The sequence below is a fragment of the Rhinolophus hipposideros genome, assembly GCF_964194185.1.
Source record: "Rhinolophus hipposideros genome assembly, chromosome: 13".
NCBI lineage: Eukaryota > Metazoa > Chordata > Mammalia > Chiroptera > Rhinolophidae > Rhinolophus > Rhinolophus hipposideros.
This window is the reverse complement of record NC_138059.1, coordinates 57,558,887-57,577,737: the sequence shown is the minus strand read 5'-3', so window position 1 is coordinate 57,577,737 and position 18,851 is coordinate 57,558,887. Positions and strand designations below refer to the sequence as shown.

The 18,851-nt window shown below is 36.5% G+C and overlaps 1 protein-coding gene across 4 annotated transcripts in view; it reads right to left on the bottom strand.

Annotated features, from left to right (window-relative positions):
- Positions 1–18,851, bottom strand: part of CHD7 (chromodomain helicase DNA binding protein 7) — a 177,975-nt gene that overhangs the window by 38,044 nt on the left and 121,080 nt on the right. For all 4 annotated transcript variants that reach the window (XM_081070843.1, XM_081070846.1, XM_081070844.1 and 1 more), the window contains 7 exons: positions 14,358–14,413; positions 8,314–8,428; positions 4,833–4,916; positions 3,530–3,667; positions 3,312–3,433; positions 2,702–2,945; positions 1,341–1,517 (listed from right to left, as the gene is read on the bottom strand). In XM_081070843.1, the coding sequence (XP_080926969.1) occupies positions 1,341–1,517; positions 2,702–2,945; positions 3,312–3,433; positions 3,530–3,667; positions 4,833–4,916; positions 8,314–8,428; positions 14,358–14,413 (936 nt within the window). The remainder of the gene's footprint in view (positions 1–1,340; positions 1,518–2,701; positions 2,946–3,311; positions 3,434–3,529; positions 3,668–4,832; positions 4,917–8,313; positions 8,429–14,357; positions 14,414–18,851) is intronic.

Sequence of the window (18,851 nt, the reverse complement as noted above, 5' to 3'; positions counted from 1 at the left end):
TCATGAGCATTAGCAGTTACCTGTAAATACTTCAGTGTAATGCTAAAGCATCACCTGAAGAGACCCGATGCAGCCATCAAATTTCTCTTTCCCGTATGCTCACGCACATCCTCAAATGTATTCACCATTTCTAAGTGTTCTAATTTGTTTTGTGGGTTGGCCACCAAATAATATAAACTGCTTTGAGATAATATAAACTGCTTTGAGAAAGGTCTTAGGATGGCATTAATACTAATTCATTAGGGGGGAAAAAGGGGAAATCCAACCTTAAAAACAGAATAAATCAGTCAAACTTTTTCCTTTAAACAAAACTAGATTTTGTTTTAAATTAAAAGAATAGCCTGGCAATTCCAATCATCTTCATTTAAGAATAAAAGAAGTTGCTTCCAAGAACCTGCGGCAACAGAAAGCTTTCAAGTGTTCTGTTCAGTCAGTGAAAAAAATTTATAGCCATGAACATATAGAATGCTCCTTTCCACCTCAAACTCTCAATTAACAAGAGATCAAATTAATCTACAGACATCAACATTGAAGGGATTGAAAAAATGTTTTTGTACTTTTATGAAACTCATCAAAACATCCGGGACAAGCTAAGTGACAATAACTTTGGTTTTAAAATGTACATTAAAAAAGTCAAAACAAGTGATCAAAACCCACCTTATAAACTACAGAGTGAAAAGAAGCCCGAGGACGACCGAGGTCATGTCATCCACTAGGAAATCACACACACACAGCAGTATGGATAGAAAATCAACCCAATTCTACCACTTCTATGGGATATTTACCCCATGATACTCTTACTGAAGAAAATCTAGAAAAACGTCATCAGGAAGACCCGACCATCTCTTAGGGAGCTAGAAGAATATGGGATAGGTGTGGTCTAAAACTCCAGATCAAATCAAGGTCTTGCAATGCCTCAAACTTCTGCATGTCTGTGCGAACTGGACCAATTCCAGATACTGAGCCGGCTTGTGAGAACTTGCAAGTGCAAGTCCTACAGGGCCTGGTGTGCCAAGCCTATAAGCTCTGGAGCATAACTGGGTCGTAATGGCAGTATTTACAAATAAAAGGGAAGAGCAAGTACTTGCAAGTCATTTCAGTGACAGTCTCATGACTACACTCTGCTGTGATACAACTGTGTAGAGATAACGGACAACCATGTAAAAATTAGGAAGACCGCGGCCACTGTTAAGTGACTGAAAGCTCAGGAGGATGTATCGCAATATTGGACAGGCTTTGCGGACACCCTTCACAGACATCCGTCAAATTCAGAGTGGCAGGAGCACGGAGTCAGGGACAGTTCTACTCGGGTTCAATGGAATCCCCAAAGGGTCACTGACCAAGTCCATCATCTTGAGTCCTTCCAACAGCTTGCAGTTCCTATTCTTCAGCCGGTGGGCTTCATCAATGACGACGCAGCGCCATGGAATATTCCGCAGCTCAGGACAATCAGTTAGAATCATCTCAAAGGTGGTAATGATGGCATGAAACTTATAGGACCCCTTTATCACTCGACCCTACAAGGACAGCTCTGAATTATTCTTTAGCATTACAGATTACATTAACAACTTTGAGGATGAAGCAAGAGCATTAGACGTATATACAGATTTTCCCCTTTGGGGGCACCTTTAGCTAGGTAACACTTATATTTTGTTTTTAAGGTATTTGGAGGTTTTAAGCTGTTATGGCATAACAAGGTTTTAAAACCTTTCCTTTTTAAAGGAAGTTAGAAAATTGTTAGTAAAATTTTGGATCCAATTTCCTTACAGACCACACATGGTCAAGTGCCCCTAAGAGTGCCCATTCTAGTCACATCCTACAAACTCCAAAAGGTGACAGACCAAAGCAATTACGTAATAAGGCCAACTTTTAAAAAATTTTTTACTTTTTAAAACTTTTGACTTTTTTAAACTTTTGTAACCTATTTATATTTTTAAGGGGTTAAAATGAAAAAAAAATCACTCAGGATAGAACTTATAATAATTTCCCAAAATTAGAGATAAATACAAAAATAGATTGTAATATTTTTCTCCTTTAATTAATTATAGGGCAGATTTTACACTTAAACAAACATACAGAACAAAACTCTGTCCTATTTCCAGTTATAGGACTTCCATTTACTACCTATAACTTAAAACTATTTTAACACATACTATTATTCTTCCTTCATCATGTCATTTATAATTTCAATATCACAGACTAATTGCACACAGGTAACTAGAATAAGTAAAAATTTATAGTAATCGCTACTAAGAGACAAAGTATAAATTCTTTCCTTTGGATATATTTCACTCAATTGTCATTCAGTATTACATGTCTAATATTTTTAAGTTCTAGTAACAGTATAACAGTAAATATTCATATTTAATAACACCATTGCTTTGTTAAGCTTTTTCTCAGAATTGCAAAACAAAGCCAATTATCATATCAACATATTAAATGGCTTTCAGTGGTCATCCAAGGTTAAAAACTGTATTTGTTTTTAATTGAATAATCATGACCAAAACTATAAAAATAAAGAGCTGCAATCATAAGATGTAGAAATACACAAACATATATTGGGTAAGAAATCTAAAGCAAATTTCTCAGTTTTGTGCAAAATCTAGACCTTTCTCCCAAATCACTGAGACCATTTTAATTCCCAGTACCTTAAAAGGCACATAATAAGCATGAGGAAAACAAACCCCGTGTGGTGTTTTACCTGGGGATCTTTGAAGTACATTTCATACAACTGAATGGTCCGACGACTAGCTTGACTCCCATGATACACAACCACGTTCAACTCTGTCCAGGTACGGAATTCCCTTTCCCAGTTGGGGATTGTGGACAATGGGGCAATTACTAAAAAAGGGCCATGGATTCCTTTCAAATATATCTCATAGAGAAATGTAATGGACTGGATAGTTTTTCCCAAACCCATTTCATCTGCTAAAATGCAGTTTCGCCTTTGGGGAGGAAATAAAACAAGGAGAGTTTAATGAGTACAGATATTAGTCACTGCTTTCTTTCCACAAAATATGTATCACTATACTCACAAATGCCTATCTTAGTTGAGTCTCTTAGATTCAGTAAAATACATTTTCAAACAGAATCCTCTGTGAAATAACAATTATTTCTAAATACTTCTATCAATCTCTGTATTAATATTTGTTGAATAAACAAATAATAACATACTTCCAATGCTTGCTATTTTTTATTATTCTTATTAGAGAGTTAAAATGTTAAATTATATTTGAGTTCTAGTTTCAATAACTGCAAAGGAAAAGAACTATAGGCTTTTTTTAAAAGTGAAGGAAAGATTTTTTACATACATGTTGTACCAATTGAAAAGTAGCCAGTTTACTCCCTCCAACTGGTATTCCCTGAGTTTGTTATTGTTTTTATACTCCCTGGAACTCTCCGATTTCTTCCAATCATCAGCAGGAGGTCGCTCCTGTTTCAAATATAGTAAATCCCATTAGTGGTTTCTCCAAGACCACACCAGGATGCTATTTTCAAATTAAATCCTCTGCCATTAGCCAATTCTTACCACGCGCTCTGTTTCCGGTTCCCTGGACAGTAGTTTCTCAAACTCTTCGATCTTCGCTTGATCTATGTCCTGCCTCAGCTCCCACGTGCTGTCTTCATAGGGCAGTGAGCACCACTTCACCAGATAGTGAGTCACAGGCTGGGCCAGGTTTAAATAAATCAGAATTGGATTCATTTGACCAAAAACTATATATAAAGGAAAAACATGCTCTACTACATTTATAAAGAGACACTACTCCAGCAACAGTAAGACTGAGCTGGTAGAAGTTTTAGAAACATGACCATCAGACAGGAGTCCCTACCTAATAGAGTCTCGAGTCTAAAGTGGAAATAGTATTATTGAGTATTATCAGAACAAATAAATTTTTATTTAAGTAAATGGTAAATAATGTTCAAAAGCCAAAACGTATAAAGAATTAGCTAGTAAATAATAGCTGAATTTGAGCCTTACTCTTATCTGTGCAAATCACTTACCAGGTGTCTGATTCAGATTTGTATGGTAAATCATCTTAGCGTATTTACATATTTACTTAATTGGCTAGTTTCTTAAAGAATGAGAGAAACAGGCCTGAATTTATTGGGATCGCTTCCTTTTTCTTAAAGAGATAGATACTGTTTGTATTTAACCACTTTAAAATAATGTGTCTGAGCTCTAGAAGATAGGAGAGCAAACTATTTTGGGTAATGCAGATCAATGGGGTTTCCTTTGTCTTTTTCTCTAGAAAATACTTGGGTTTGTTGACCTTCATTTCGGGACCAAGGTACACAGATCTGGGTGTGACGTTAAAATCATTTGGTGGATTATGTAACTATGCTACGAAAGATTTTTTGGTTTTGTTTTTAAGTAAAACATCATGTACAGTCTTTATGTTATCTTCTGTGCACCACATTAAATGAAGTTTATCAACTTCACTAAGGATGTTCTATGTTAAAAAACATTAAACTCCATTTTGCTACAAGAGCACTCTTAATTACATAAGGGAAATTTGTGCTATATAACAGATTTATATCAAAATGTACTGAATTCTTTTTATTTATATTCTGGAATTGTACAAAATGTCAAGGTATTTGTTTCATACTGAAAAGTGATTCTTTTAAAAAGCTCTCAGACTAAACATAAAGCACATTCCGCACTGTTATAAAGTCATAAAAGTAATGGTAAGTCAATAAATTTCAGTTAAATGTAGACCATGTTAGCCATGATCCAAGGCTGACCAGGACCAGATCTAGAATTCCACGATCGTTCTCCGTAAACACATGTAAGCTGTCTGATCCCCGCCCCCTAAATACAACTGATCTGTTACCTCTCCCCGGTCATCTGTGCTGCATGCAAAATCCATTATCCGGTCAACTTCCACATAATCTGGATTAAAAAGCTCGTCTTCAATCTGCACCAAAGGAAAAAAAAAGTTGAAATGTTTATATAACACCTGAGAGTAAACACTATTTCACTGCACCAGGCAGTAAAATACTGGGTCACAGCAACACAAAATTTACATTTGGCAAATTCTATTATATTTATTGAAATGCTACAATTTAGCAAAATCGTTCCCCATGAGGAAATCAGACTTCTCAGACTTTGTTAACTGGATCTTTTAATTACTGTGTGAAACCTTTTTACTGTGCGAGAATGTTTAAGAATATTTTTAATGAAGTGTGAAATTACAATTCACTAATGAGCAATCCAAAAGGCTTATGGCATGCAATGAATGCATTTAGCATTCTTGAAAGTACAGCTTGCGATGAAGAATCAGAGCCATGCACAGCAAGTGCCACTGGACTCATAACAACTGGAGTTATCTGATGCCTTATAGCATCATTTACAGAATGTTATTCAAAAGCTAAAAACAGTGAAACCAGTGCATTTCCCACTTTAGTGTGAACAGTTTATGACGTTGGGTTGTCTTTGCCAAGCAGTATTACTACCTCATTTGATTACAGTTTCGTCATTAAATCTAAGTGGTCTAATGATTTATTTGTACTGAACACAGAGAAACTAACTAAAAGTATTAAGGATAAATAAATGAAGGTTAGGGGGCAGTCAGTTAACTCAGTTGGTTAGAGCGCGGTGCTCTTAACAAGGTTGCCAGTTCGATCCCCACATGGGCCACTGTGAGCCGAGCCCTCCACAACTAGATTGAAACAACTACTTGACTTGGAGCTGATGGGTCCTGGGAAAACACACTTAAAATAAATGGAAGTTAAAATAAAAGAAATGAGGCTTAAGTAATTGGGTTATTTAGCCAATAGATTAACAATTTTTACAAAAGTAAAGTAATACTGCTTGCTTGCAAAGTCATCTCACTCATATAAAAGAACAAAACATGGCTCGAAGGGAAATTACAGACTAAGCCATACTTTAAAGAAGTCAGAGTCAGACAAGTTAGAAAGCAAACGTCACATTATTATGTGTTCCTATAAATGTATCAGTAAAAAACTTCATTAAAATGCTTTGCAAAGACACATGAGAAGTCATTTAGACACCAGTTGTATCCCCTGAACCTCAGGCTGAAAAGATAAGCTGCTTGATCAGAGTTGGTTCAAGGATAACAAATATTCTCTGTGCCCACTGAAACACCAGTTTGGATGCTTTGAACTGTGAATTATTGAAACAAAAATCAGAAACACAAAAATGTGTTTCAACTGCCTTAGGCCTTTTTACACAGAGTTGATTAGTGAGGCAAAAATTCATTGAAATGTTCAGTTAACTTAAAATGCTAACATATTAATGCACTGGCTTTGTCAAAAGCTTCTAGACTTAGGCACACAGTATGTATATATTATTCATATACAACGTAAACACTCAAGTTTCCAGAAACTAGGTTTTGATGACAAATGCTTTCTTTAAGACAACTTGCTCTTTAAAAGGAACTTGCATTGCAACTGAAAATCCTTAACTTTACTCCTACACACTTCTATCCTTCAAGCCAGTAGTCTATGTATGCCGTCATGCATGTAATGCAAGTTCTAGTTTCAATAATCTCTTTGAATAGAGATTCAAGTTGCAGCAAATTTATAAGGAAACCTAAGGTGAAACAATGAATGCAAAAGTAGTCATAATTGCATGGAAAACCTAAAACCAGGACCATCAATGGGATATGGCAAACGTTTGTGTGTGTGTGCACGTGCAAGCACACATGCGCGCAAAAAAATATGAGGAAGGGAATATGCTTTCTCCTTCTCTGCTAAACCTCAGATCCTATTTTCAGACTCAGGTTGATGCTACTTGCATTCAAGTCAAAATTTAAGATTTCTAGTTGACAAGTTACCGGGAAGATAAGATGTATTTCCACTTTCGTAGAGGTGATTCACAACGATAGACCCAATTAGGCTACAGAGCTAGGGCCAGGCACAAGTCCTTCGAGTACATCTGACTCCAGGAAACACAGTCCAAACAAATTTAATAAACAGAACCAGGATGCAAGGTTGTGGGGAAAGTGACCATAGCAGTCTTTCCTTTTCCCTGCCACTAATCCATAGAAAAGGTCAGCAGAACATACGGTGTCATTTTGTAAAAGAAAACTAAATGATTTCAACTTGCCCAGTGTCACAAACATTTAACTTTAGTTTCATTAAGAAGGGCACGAAAAACAGAACTTCCCGTTATTTTCTTAGAAACTGCCCTTTCAAAGAATCACCTAAATATTCTCCAAGATCTAAAGAGTGAGTCACATACAAGTAACTCCATTCCTCTCGGTGCTAACCACTGCGCTGTAAAGCAGCTTAACACTCAGAATGGCAGAGGTGCTGATACAGACATACGACCAGTAAAACCATCACCACCTGATCTCCCATCTAATACAAACTTTACAATCTGCCTGTTTGGAAGCATAGAAATCAGATTCTAGGGAACACAGACTTGTCACCTGAGATTATAAGGATTTTATGACGTAAGGAACTGAACACTCTTCTGTCCTCACCCCTCATTCCCAAAAAGAGGTGAGGGTGAAAGGTAGGTTGTTAAACAGGTATTATTTTGTATCAAATTTCACACATCTTTATAGTTTACATTCTGTTAACTCCTTTATGGAGGAGAAAACTAATAAATCAGCAAGTTTAATCTTTCAATGTGAAGGTTTCTCTTTTATCTACTTGAGGCTGTAAGTGAAATCAAACTGGTGATCCAAAGTCCAGAGACCCCAGAAGCAGTTTGTGAAAGCATTTATTTTTTAAAATGTAGTTGACTATGTTGAAGGGGAACTTGGCACTTCTTAAAATGGAGATTTTTTCCCCTGCCCTAGGTATGATTACCTTTCCACCATAATTGATAACCTAGGATATAGGGATATCAATATAAACAGGCAAAGAAATTATACCAACTTCTACACCTTACAGCACGTCATTTGTGAAAATGAGTGTAGTGAACTCCCTGTAATCGGGTATTGCTTTAAACAAAAGAAATTTGCCACATAGCTTCCCCAATACAAATAAACATTTATTTCCTAGAACTTGTACTTAATATTTACTGTAGAGTTTTTAACCTGCTAAAAATTAACAGAATTTTTGTCCACTTACTTTTTTCACTGTCTACTAACTGTACTTTCATTACAAGATTTTAATCATATCATATTTCCACATAATATCGTAATGACCAGTATCTTCTAGACTAAGCAACAGGAAGAATGAGAAATTTCCTGTTTACAAATGTTTTTAGCAATAACCAGTTACCAACATGCAAGTAACATCAAATGAGGCAAACTAGTTTTTCTTAATAATTTACTGAACTAAAATTCAGAACACTTTAACACAGTAAGTACTTTAGAAAATCAACCAGGTATTTCATACCTCTGAAAGGAATTTGTTCTGGCCCTGCTTTGCCTTAAACCGTTTAATCTTTTGCTGAATTCTCTTATCTTTTTCCAGATCTTCTACAGATGCCCATTGACAATGAAGATAAGAACTGAAAGAATAAAATACACATGTCAAAAATAATTAATATTTTATTACATACATCTTTTATTATTCCAAAAGTCAACGGAACAGATCATTAACAAAACAATCTGTTTACTTACAGAGGCTGCTGAGCAACACTCAATATAATTACTAATATTTGAGAATAAAATAAGAAAACCAATAATAGTGCCTAAAATTTGCCTTCTGTCCTGAGCCTCCAGCTCTCTTATCCACTTCCCATTAAGGAAAAAAAAAAAAAGGGACCAACTAACAAGCTGTTTTCCTGAGTGAATGGATTACACTTCAATACAAAACAATTAACACTACAGGGTGGCCTCAATTATGAATTTATGTTTTGAGCCTTTTATCATTAATTGAGAAATAAAAAATTTTTTATCAAGTTAAAAGGATTCACATTTAAAACAGCAACGGTAAACCTAACTTAGACCTTCTAGAGCCATCAGGGAAGAAAGGCCTACCACCCACTCTCTGAACAACCATGCCCCCAACCAACTCCGACGAGTTCCTGCTGTCCCAGCCTAGTCCTTCCAGTTCTGAATAGATGTCCCTTGTTCCCTTATGAATTCTATTGCCAATGTCTACCCTGTCCTCGCAAAGGGCAAGGCCCCTCCCTCTCCTTCAGACTTACCACTGCCAGCTCTGAGAAAACATGAGGTTTTCCCTAACCTTAACTTGAATACTCTCCAACCTCCCTTTTTCTTCTCAAGATTCACAGACAGGTATGTAGTTAATGTTTTATGGTGCCTTTGACATTATTTTGTTTGATATTTCAATATTCTTTTATACCTTCTTTCTCATCCTGCTCCCTGATAAGCTTAACTGTCTCTTATTTTTCTTTCTAGTGAGGACATTAAAAAGAAATGAGATGCTTGAATATACACATACCTCTTTCAAAATCAAGGTACTACTCTTAGAAATTATGCAGCCATTATAAAATGTTTCAAAATTGATTAATGACATGGAAACGCTTATGATGTTAAGTATCATATCATTTATATTTATGTAATGTCTAATATGCATTTTCAAAGTGAGGACTGATTTAGTCCTACAATCAACTAAGGGAGATAAAGACTTTAAATACATATTCCATGTATAGCTATGAATTGATAAAAACCCTCTACACACATACACAAAGAAAACAGACAAAATAAAAATGCATCAAAATGTTAGTAATGATCATGTCTAGAAAGTCAATTAGAAAATTAATTCAAAAAACAAAATAATTCAGTAATGTAGCAGGATATAAAATTAACATACAAAAGTCAATAGCTTCCATTCACACAAATAGTAACCACTGAGAAGATACAATGTTAGAGAAAACCTCGTGTACAATATCAACAAAGATAAAATATTTCACAGTAAGTTTAATAAGAAATGTGTGAAACTTATATAAGAAAATATTTAAAACCCTCCTAAAAGATACAAAAGTAGAGTTGAACCAACTAGAAAGACATCCTTGTTTTTAGATAGCATGCCTCACTCAATATCACAAATCATAAATCTGTAAATTTAAAGCAATTTAAATAAAAATAAACAAGTATTTTTTATGGCACTAGATAAGTTAATACTGAACTTACATATAAGAATAAACATGCAAGAATATTCAAGAAAAAATTAAAAAGGAAGCACTCTTAGGGGAAACTAGATATAACAGATATTAAAATACACTATAATATAAAGCCTCTATAGGCAAAACAGTGTGCAACTGGCTCATGAATAGACAGATCAAAGGATTAAAGTTCAGCTATAGGTCCAAATAAACATGAAACTTCCAATATATGATAAAGACTGCATCTCAAATAAATGGAGCAAAGATGGACTTTTCAATAATCATGCTGGAAACAGTAATGTTTGGCAAAGAAAAAAAAATTAGAGCCATGTTTTACACCACACCTGAGGGAAACACCAAGTGGATCAGGCACCTAAACACAGAAAATGAATCATGCAAGTACTGCAGGAAAACACGGCACATTCCTCTTCAACCTTGGTGTGGGGAAAGGCTTTCTAACTACGACTCAAAAGCCAGATCCAATAAAAGAAAAGATTAATCTAGCTGTATAAAAATATTTTTTAGAGTTTCCAATGCAATAAAAAACAAAGGCAAATGACAACTGAAACTGGGAAAATGGAGTTGCAACATGTAACACAGATAAAGGACTAATATCCCATATATATAAAGAACTCTTATAGAGGGAAGCATAATAGAAAAACGAGCAATAGACATGCACAGACAATTGGCAATACAAAATATAAAAATGGACATTAAACTGATGAAAAATTGTTCTAGTCCATTTATTAAAAAAGAAAATGCTAATTAAAACAACACTGAAATACGATTTTTCACAGAAAGTGAAAAGTAAACCACACTGTTGGACAGGTTTGGGGAAAATAGGTGCTCTCGTGCATTATTGGTTGAAATGCAAACACAGGGTTGACACACAACCCTATGGAAGGGAATCTGATAATATCTAACGGAACTACATGTATCTTTGGCCTTCTGATCTAGCAATCCCATTAGGAATTCACCCTGAAACTATGCCCCCAAATATTTGAAAATATACTGGCATGAGGATATATACCGCAGCATTATCTGTGAATGTAGACTATCAGAAGCCACTTACATGCCACATACATAGGAGACTGGCAAATAAGCTATGGTACAGCCGTGCAATGGAGAACTATGCAGCTGTACAGAAAATGAGGAAGACCGATGAACTGATGTTGATTAATTTCCAGACTACAGTATTGTGAAAAAGCAATGTGCAAATGTGTACAGCTATTATGCTACACTTTTGTATGCAAGAAAAAAGGGAAAATAAAATATATTTTATATATGTAAATATATATATATTTAAATATATATATAAATATATATATATATTACATATATAAATATATGTAAATATATATATATGTATATATATAATGTGTGTGTATCTGCCTATTCATGCCAGAATTTTGGAAAGGATAAATCTGAGATTAATAAGACAGTAAATAGGAATGAGGTAGAAAGAAAAGGAGGACATTTCTTTGAGTATCCTTTTGTGTCCAGCTCTGACTTCTGAATCATGTGAATAGTTCATGAACTTGAAAAAAATTAATAAATAAAAATCAATAAGGCTGGGGTGGGGAGCTAAAATGGAATATAAACAGAAACTAATGAATCAAACTGAGTATCAAATCAATAACATAACTACACTGAAAGGGGACAGGGAGGAAAAGAACCCAAGGAAATTTTGAACAAAGTATTTAGCCTCTATACCCTCGGCTAAACACGTAAATCTCTCAACAAATACTGAATGAATTTGTTGGTAGATTTCTTTTTCACAGAAATATGGTCTAGTAATTCTGAAACCACTTCCCGTACAATCTAAGATGGACAAATAAGCAAATATATTATGGAGAACGAGAGCCAGGTTTCCGGTGGTCAAAGAAGGGAATTATTAATATTGGAAGGGGTAAGGACAGAATGAACCCGCAGTGTTGAAATAAAACTGGAAGTATCAATATAAAGGCATTGTTTCTCACCATGTTGAGAGGTAGGCAGGTAGGTAGGCAGGCAGGCAGAGGTGTGTGCATGTAATTAACACATACGTGTATATAACGTGTATGTCATATGCACACACACGTGCATACACATACATGTACACACACGCATACGCACGCTCCTCCTAGCCCTACCCACTAAGAGGACCTAGAATGACTCCCCAGCAGCAACGAGCATACCTAGTACCCAAATCTTGGTTTCTAAATTTAGCCCTTCCATAGTAAAAACAACCAAGGCTCCTTGGAGAAATAAGTGATTTCGGGACTTAAACAGGAAAAGTACAAGATGAGCCTGGAACATCTGGTACGAAGTGCTCAAAGAAGGAGGGGAACAAGGCAAGAGGACAGAGAAAGGGCTTGAGAGGGCTCCCACTGGCCCAATCTGGGACAATGTGGGCAAAATAAATAATGACACGATAGTAAAGAATTATGACCCACTGGGTAAGATGCCACAAGTCTACACTACTATGAAAAAGCAAATGGGTAAAAAAGGCAGAGCTCTTCCTTACAGTTGAAACCCAACTCATAAATTCAGAAAGAGTAATGGAATAAGTAAATCACCACTTAGCAACCACGATGGTATTTAATAGTCTCAAAGTATCTTTCCACAAAATACTTAATTACGAAAAGAAAAACAATTTCTCTGTACTCTTTTTGTGTACATCTAAAATTATGTCAAAATAAAAGGTTAACAGAAATTGTTAATTTTATGGAAATTTTGATTTCCCTTCGATTTTAGTAATGTCATATAGAGAAGCTGTTTATTTTGTTTTGTTACAACTACCTCAGCTCCTAGGACTGGTGGAGGACAACTGGTCCCCGGCCAGGCAGCGGTGCCTGGTTGGGAACACTGCACCCCCTCAGGGCTGCATACAGGCTACATGTGATGTTTGCTGTGAGTCAGGCACCCCAGGCCCCACTGCCCCACACTGATTTGGACAGGTGCCAACCTAGTAGTGTTCTTCTCTGGCAATCGATAATTCAGCTTCTTTGTTGTGAATTTGATTTGATACATCTAGCAGAGAACTCTCTCTCTCTGGCTTAGTTATCTCCTCCTTACCACCCTCCTTCAATGAATATATGAGATCATGTCACATGCATAATTGCCACGTGTGTGAACTCATGCTGAGTATAAAATGGTGATGACACCTAATGTTTACCGAGCGTTTTTTTTATTGCCAGACTACTTCCTCATACTCTCACACAGTAACACCGATCAGAGACTTCTTCGTCTTCTTACTTGGTAAAAGATTTTGCTCACAGAACTTCCAAAGTGCATCCGTTCATTAACACGGTGCCAATTGCAACAAGGGAGATGACAGAAACCATGAAGCCTGACGCTTTTATTTTCTAGGGTAGGGTCAATTTTCCAAGGCTGTCTTGACAGTAACTCCAAAAAGCCCCTCTTTAAACCCCAGAATTTATAACTATGGTACTTGAGCTCCGTCTCTTAACCAGTTTAAAAGAAATTTAACGTCTATGTTATCAACGAGTAATTTTGTCCTTGTCCTGCGACTGTTATTTAGGTTAGCCGACCGCCTTAGTCTTCTTCAGCAGGATGACTATTGGTCCTCAAAATGATGCTGCCTCATCAAAATGTGTTTCGCCCCAGGATACTGCCTACGTCTACAAACCAGAACAACCCACTGTGTCTTCTATTCAGTTTTTTTTTAAGTTATTCAATTCAAATTCACTAAACAAAAAATTAGAAGCAAAAACAGATAAACAAAACACGGCCTTTCAGAACGTGAGTGATGCCATGGTTTTCTAGAGCTTCTGCCTGACAGTGTAGTTCTCGTCAAGTGCCCGGCATCCTATGCACAGATGAAGGAGGGAGGATAGCCCCACAGAGCACAATTCATTTTCAGAGGACAGGCAAATATTGTTACTCGCTTTTCTATTACTGTATGAGCTTTTATTCCCTTCAAAAAAGAACTTCTTGGTTACAGACGAAAGTTAGTCAACTTTTACACCCATTACACATTTTCCAGAAAAACTAAATTCATAAAATATCAAAGATAAGAAAGTTATTAGGCATGTACTCAGTAACGTGGCATTTATGCATAGCGCCAGGTGGGCACTAGACTAATTGGGGATCACTGCGTAAATTATATAAACGTCTAACCACGATTCTGTTCACCTGAAACTAACACAAAATAATACTGAAGGTCAACTGTAACTGAAAAAATAATAATAATTAGGAAAAAACACAGAAGTTATTAGGTAATGGCCTTCAAAGGTCTAAATAAACCATACCAAACTTTCCCAATTCCCAATTATTTTTTTATTTTCCCAATATTTTTAAAATCATTGGTTAGTACTTTGAAAATATATTCCCCAATTAAAAAAAGAAAGCACAATCTACTTACAAGTTTTTGTATTTCACATAGAATTCCTCAACTTCTACCTCCTCTCCAGATTCCTTCTGCAACAAAATAAAATTTCAGGCACATACTTAAAACCACCTCCTAGAATTACCAAGAGTAATGATTTACTCCCATATGAACACAAAACAGGGATGACAAAAGCACACACACAGGACGTTCTTGTGAAAATGAGCACATTGAGCTGGTAGGAGGCCAGTGTGGTGAAGACCGGCAAGCTTAGGCCCTTGCACGTTACTCGACGTGCTACAGCTTCTAAGACATGAATCATTTTTAACTCCTCCCTAACCACATACAGCTTCATTCACAACAACTTGACCCCAAATTTGGCTTTCTGCCAAACCCACAGTGTTAAGTAGACGCCAAGTGTACCATTTTCTCAGGCAGCAGCCAATTAGCAACTGCTCTCCTGAATGCCATATGTATTATTTTTGGCTGCCTCATGGCAACTTTACATTGTAGGTTTTGTAATGTTTTAAAATATTTAAAAGACATTTATTCCTCCATATAGTTAATAACTCTAAACAAGAAACCATATAAAGCTAAACCTTGTTCTTATGATGTAATTTCAGTGAATCACTATTCACCGTTTTAGTTTTACTCAATGGTACAATTAAAATCTCTCAGGCAAGATGTCTCACATACATAGCAGCCAAATAAAATTAACACTCCCAACACTACATTTAGGTAACGTTCAAATTGTGATACACGTCAGCAATTCAAGAGTTCAGTGGATAGGATTATCAGTAGCATCTCCCTAGGTCCTACGGACTGTGGTACCTGCAGAAGATACCCCTCATGTGGTATTTTAAGCATCTCTTCCAGTATTTTTTTTTTCCCTTTTCGTTTTAGGCTAGTACACAAGTCATAATATGTAATTTTCTTCTGCAATATTTCATCAGATAAATCAGGGATGTAAATATAAACACCACTTACAGAAGTTTAGGAATTGCTTTTACACGCTTACAAGAGCACCCAAGCCTGCCTTGAGGGTCACAACTGGCAGCTAAGCCAGCTCAGAGATGCTGCAAAGAAAAAATTAAGGCAAGTAGGAACACAACAGAGGACACATAAGGAGCAGACTTCTACTGGATGACAGACTAGCACAGGAGCTGTTCAGAGACTACAATTTCCCTCAACATAGTCAAAGATTGTGAACTTAAACTTTTCTTCGAAACTCTCACATGTATCAGTTAAACCTTAATTTGAAAAAGTTTTCCACCTGCCTAGAGATCATCGAGAAGAAGACAGTATCCAGGAGTGTGATCAAAACCCATCAATATCTGGTTCTGCCCTAATGGATCTATAAATGGTCATTAACCATAAAGCAGCCTTTTAAACCAATGTACGCGGAACAGCATCTATGCTCCCGACTTTTAGTTGTCCAAAATGAAAAATGTTTGCTGAATGCCTTTAAGAGCCAGCAACATAAACAAGGAATTAATTTAGAGACAGAGTCTAGTCAGTTCAAGTGACAATCCATCCAGGACCCACCTTACTTTTTTCTAGCCCTAATATTACCCCATCCTACTCCCACATTTCAGCAGTGATTTCAGGATATGTTCTCTTTGGGCAGAATGGGAGATGCTGGTAGAAAGGCAAAGATAAGACAGTAGACAACCAGAGAACATGGAAAGCCAGGGAAAGCCTAGACCTTTGGATGCTTCTCACAGCACATCATGAAATTCAAACCTAGAACGGAACTCAAATGGTCCGTCTAGTGTTTTTACTCTTTTGATGCTAACTATATTTTTTCAATTCTGATTTTCAAAATTATGTGTGTTTGAGGTAAAAAGACAAGCTTTATCATTTCTATGCTCTATTATTTCCCGATTCCCTTCTTCCCCATCTTTCCTCCTGTACTGCCCTTTCCATCTCATGCTAAGCGGTCTCACCGTCCCATAATTTGTAAGTGGGTACCAAAGCATACATGACCAACTCCTGAACAATAGAGATAGTTTTCAATAGAGATGGTCTCAACTCTGTTCCCAGAAAGCTCTGACGCTTCCAGCCACCAACTATCTGTCCTTGACGCTTGTTAAGACCCATTTTCTTATCATGATCAGCTATTCCTCTGGGAACCTGCAATGGAGGTGCCTAACATGAGGGTCTAGGGCTGTCTGGGAAGAAGCGATTAGGTTCTGAGACCGAAGTGAGTAGCACCTGGGGCTGGTGCAGAATTGTCCCGAGCCTATTTCTTTTGGGTGTCCCAAATTATAAGCCTCTGTTTTGTGTAACTGACCACACATACTGGATCACCTTCTTGCCCTCAGAACTGTAAATAAAACTATTTTGTAACTTCATTTCACATTAAATGGGATCATACTGACCTCTTTATTCTACATTAATAGCAAAACAATGAACAAAAGTGTGAGAATTCGTAAGCCCTCAGTAGTGTATTTTCATTATTCTAAATGGTAGTCAGTTTGACCAGCCTCTGGTGACAGCTGAAAACAACCCCAAACCTTTCCCCCAGTGCCCCAATTTTCAGAAGCCATTTTATAATGGGCGTATACAATGAATAACTGAATCAAGACACTATTTCCACACATACAAAAAATCCACTCAAATTTATTTCTTGGACAGTTACCATGACATTTGACAGCCCTCCAAAGTAATTTTATGTGTTCAACTGAATGATCTGAGAAACGTGTATCTTTGCATTAGACTCCAAAACTAGTCTATCAAAATCCTTATTATTCATATGAAAGTTAAAATTCCAAACATATTAAACCATTCTTGTCCCATTGTTCACATGAACCAAAAACCTTAATCAGACAACAAACAGAGTTCTCCCATCAAATCCCCGTAGAATCACCTGGATTCTAAAACAGCCATCCAGGAACTGATAATCCTGTAGCCTGAAAAAAGGACGTTTCCTAAGCATTCTACTGCTAAATTAGGCAGTCACACAGAGAAACAAAGCTCAATTGTAGTATCAAAAGGGAAATTCTGTTAATGCACACAAGAATAAGAAAGCACCTTGATAAAGTATCATAAGACAAAGGCACAAACCCCTCCTATTTCTGGCCCCACCTACTATATACTCTACCAGAGACACCAAATCATAGCTCACTTAGGGAGAAAATAAGGACTATGGGATGAAGAGTTCTGCTTTCCTTACACTATATCCTTTCTGTTACCTAGTTCAGCTAAAGAGGATTAAAACCAACACCTTGGAACTTAAAAAGAAAATAAATCTAACTATTTTTTTTTAAAATACAGAATTAAGAAATATAATTAGAATACACCTGTCAAACAATTTTGACCTTCTGATGCAAAAAGGATTTGAATTGTTCCCCAAGACAGATGGCTCAACGCAGAAAGGGCTGCCTGATGACTCAATGTGGGAAACAAAAGAATTAACCTCTACACCATCCAAAAGTCCATCGTTAAATCTACCTCAAAATTCAAATCCAAGTATGAACTACATCCCTTCCAGTGGGTCTTATGCACACTTATTTGGGCTTAGAGCAGCATAAATGCCTGAACCATCCCCATTTCCCTATTTCACATGAGGTGCTGAATTAGGAGGCACAGCCAGGTGAGCTCTGTGAGTTTGCAGGACTCCACCATAATGGATCACCCTTCTTGGGCAACAGTGATGAGGTCAATGGACTCTGAAAACCATTAACTGAGTCTCTACTATGTGTCAGCACCGTGTAGGATTGGCTCTGAGAGCTCATAGCCAGTTCTATAATGCTGCCGGGGGGAGATAAAGGCACCTTCTCACAGCCACTTCTTCAATTATTCATGGTAACAGGAAACAGACCAGCAGGCATAGCTGGAATGCACAGGAAAATCTCAAATTTCCTTTTGTTTCTATTTGCCATACTTTCCTCCAATGTTATTAAAAATGATAACTAAAGTAACTATTTTGAGAACATTAGCAATTTAAAAAGTTAGTAGCTGCTAACGTATATAACCATCTAATTTTTTTTACTGTCCTTTATGAGACACCAGTAATCTACATGCAAGTCAATGAGCTCCATCTCTCTTCCTTACTTTAAATCAAACCTCAAGGCATCTCTTCCCTTCCAGAGAAATGTTTCCATTAATTTTCTCCATCCTAAAATTCACCAACTCAACAAATACTCCACCCTCAGGTACAATTATAGTGATTTTTAATCTCCTATAAGATAAACGTAGTCATCTATAAATGGTAACACCTATTCCTAAACTGTAGATACTAAAAAAGGGGGGGGGGAGCCCTAAAGTGTGCAAAACAGAAGGAAAAAGCAGTGTCCTACATAATGCATAGTCTAAGCAACTCCAAATAACAGAGTTACTAATTTGCAACCCCCAAACCTGTTGAGTGTGCCAGCTGAAGCACTTTCAAATGAATGAAAATTAATATATCCCATCCAACACGCTATTTACTCAAACAAGTCACTTCAATTCAGTGAAGGGGATCATTCTTTAAAGCATGTCAAGTATTTAAATTTTACCATATACTTACAATTCACAAATTAACAGTTC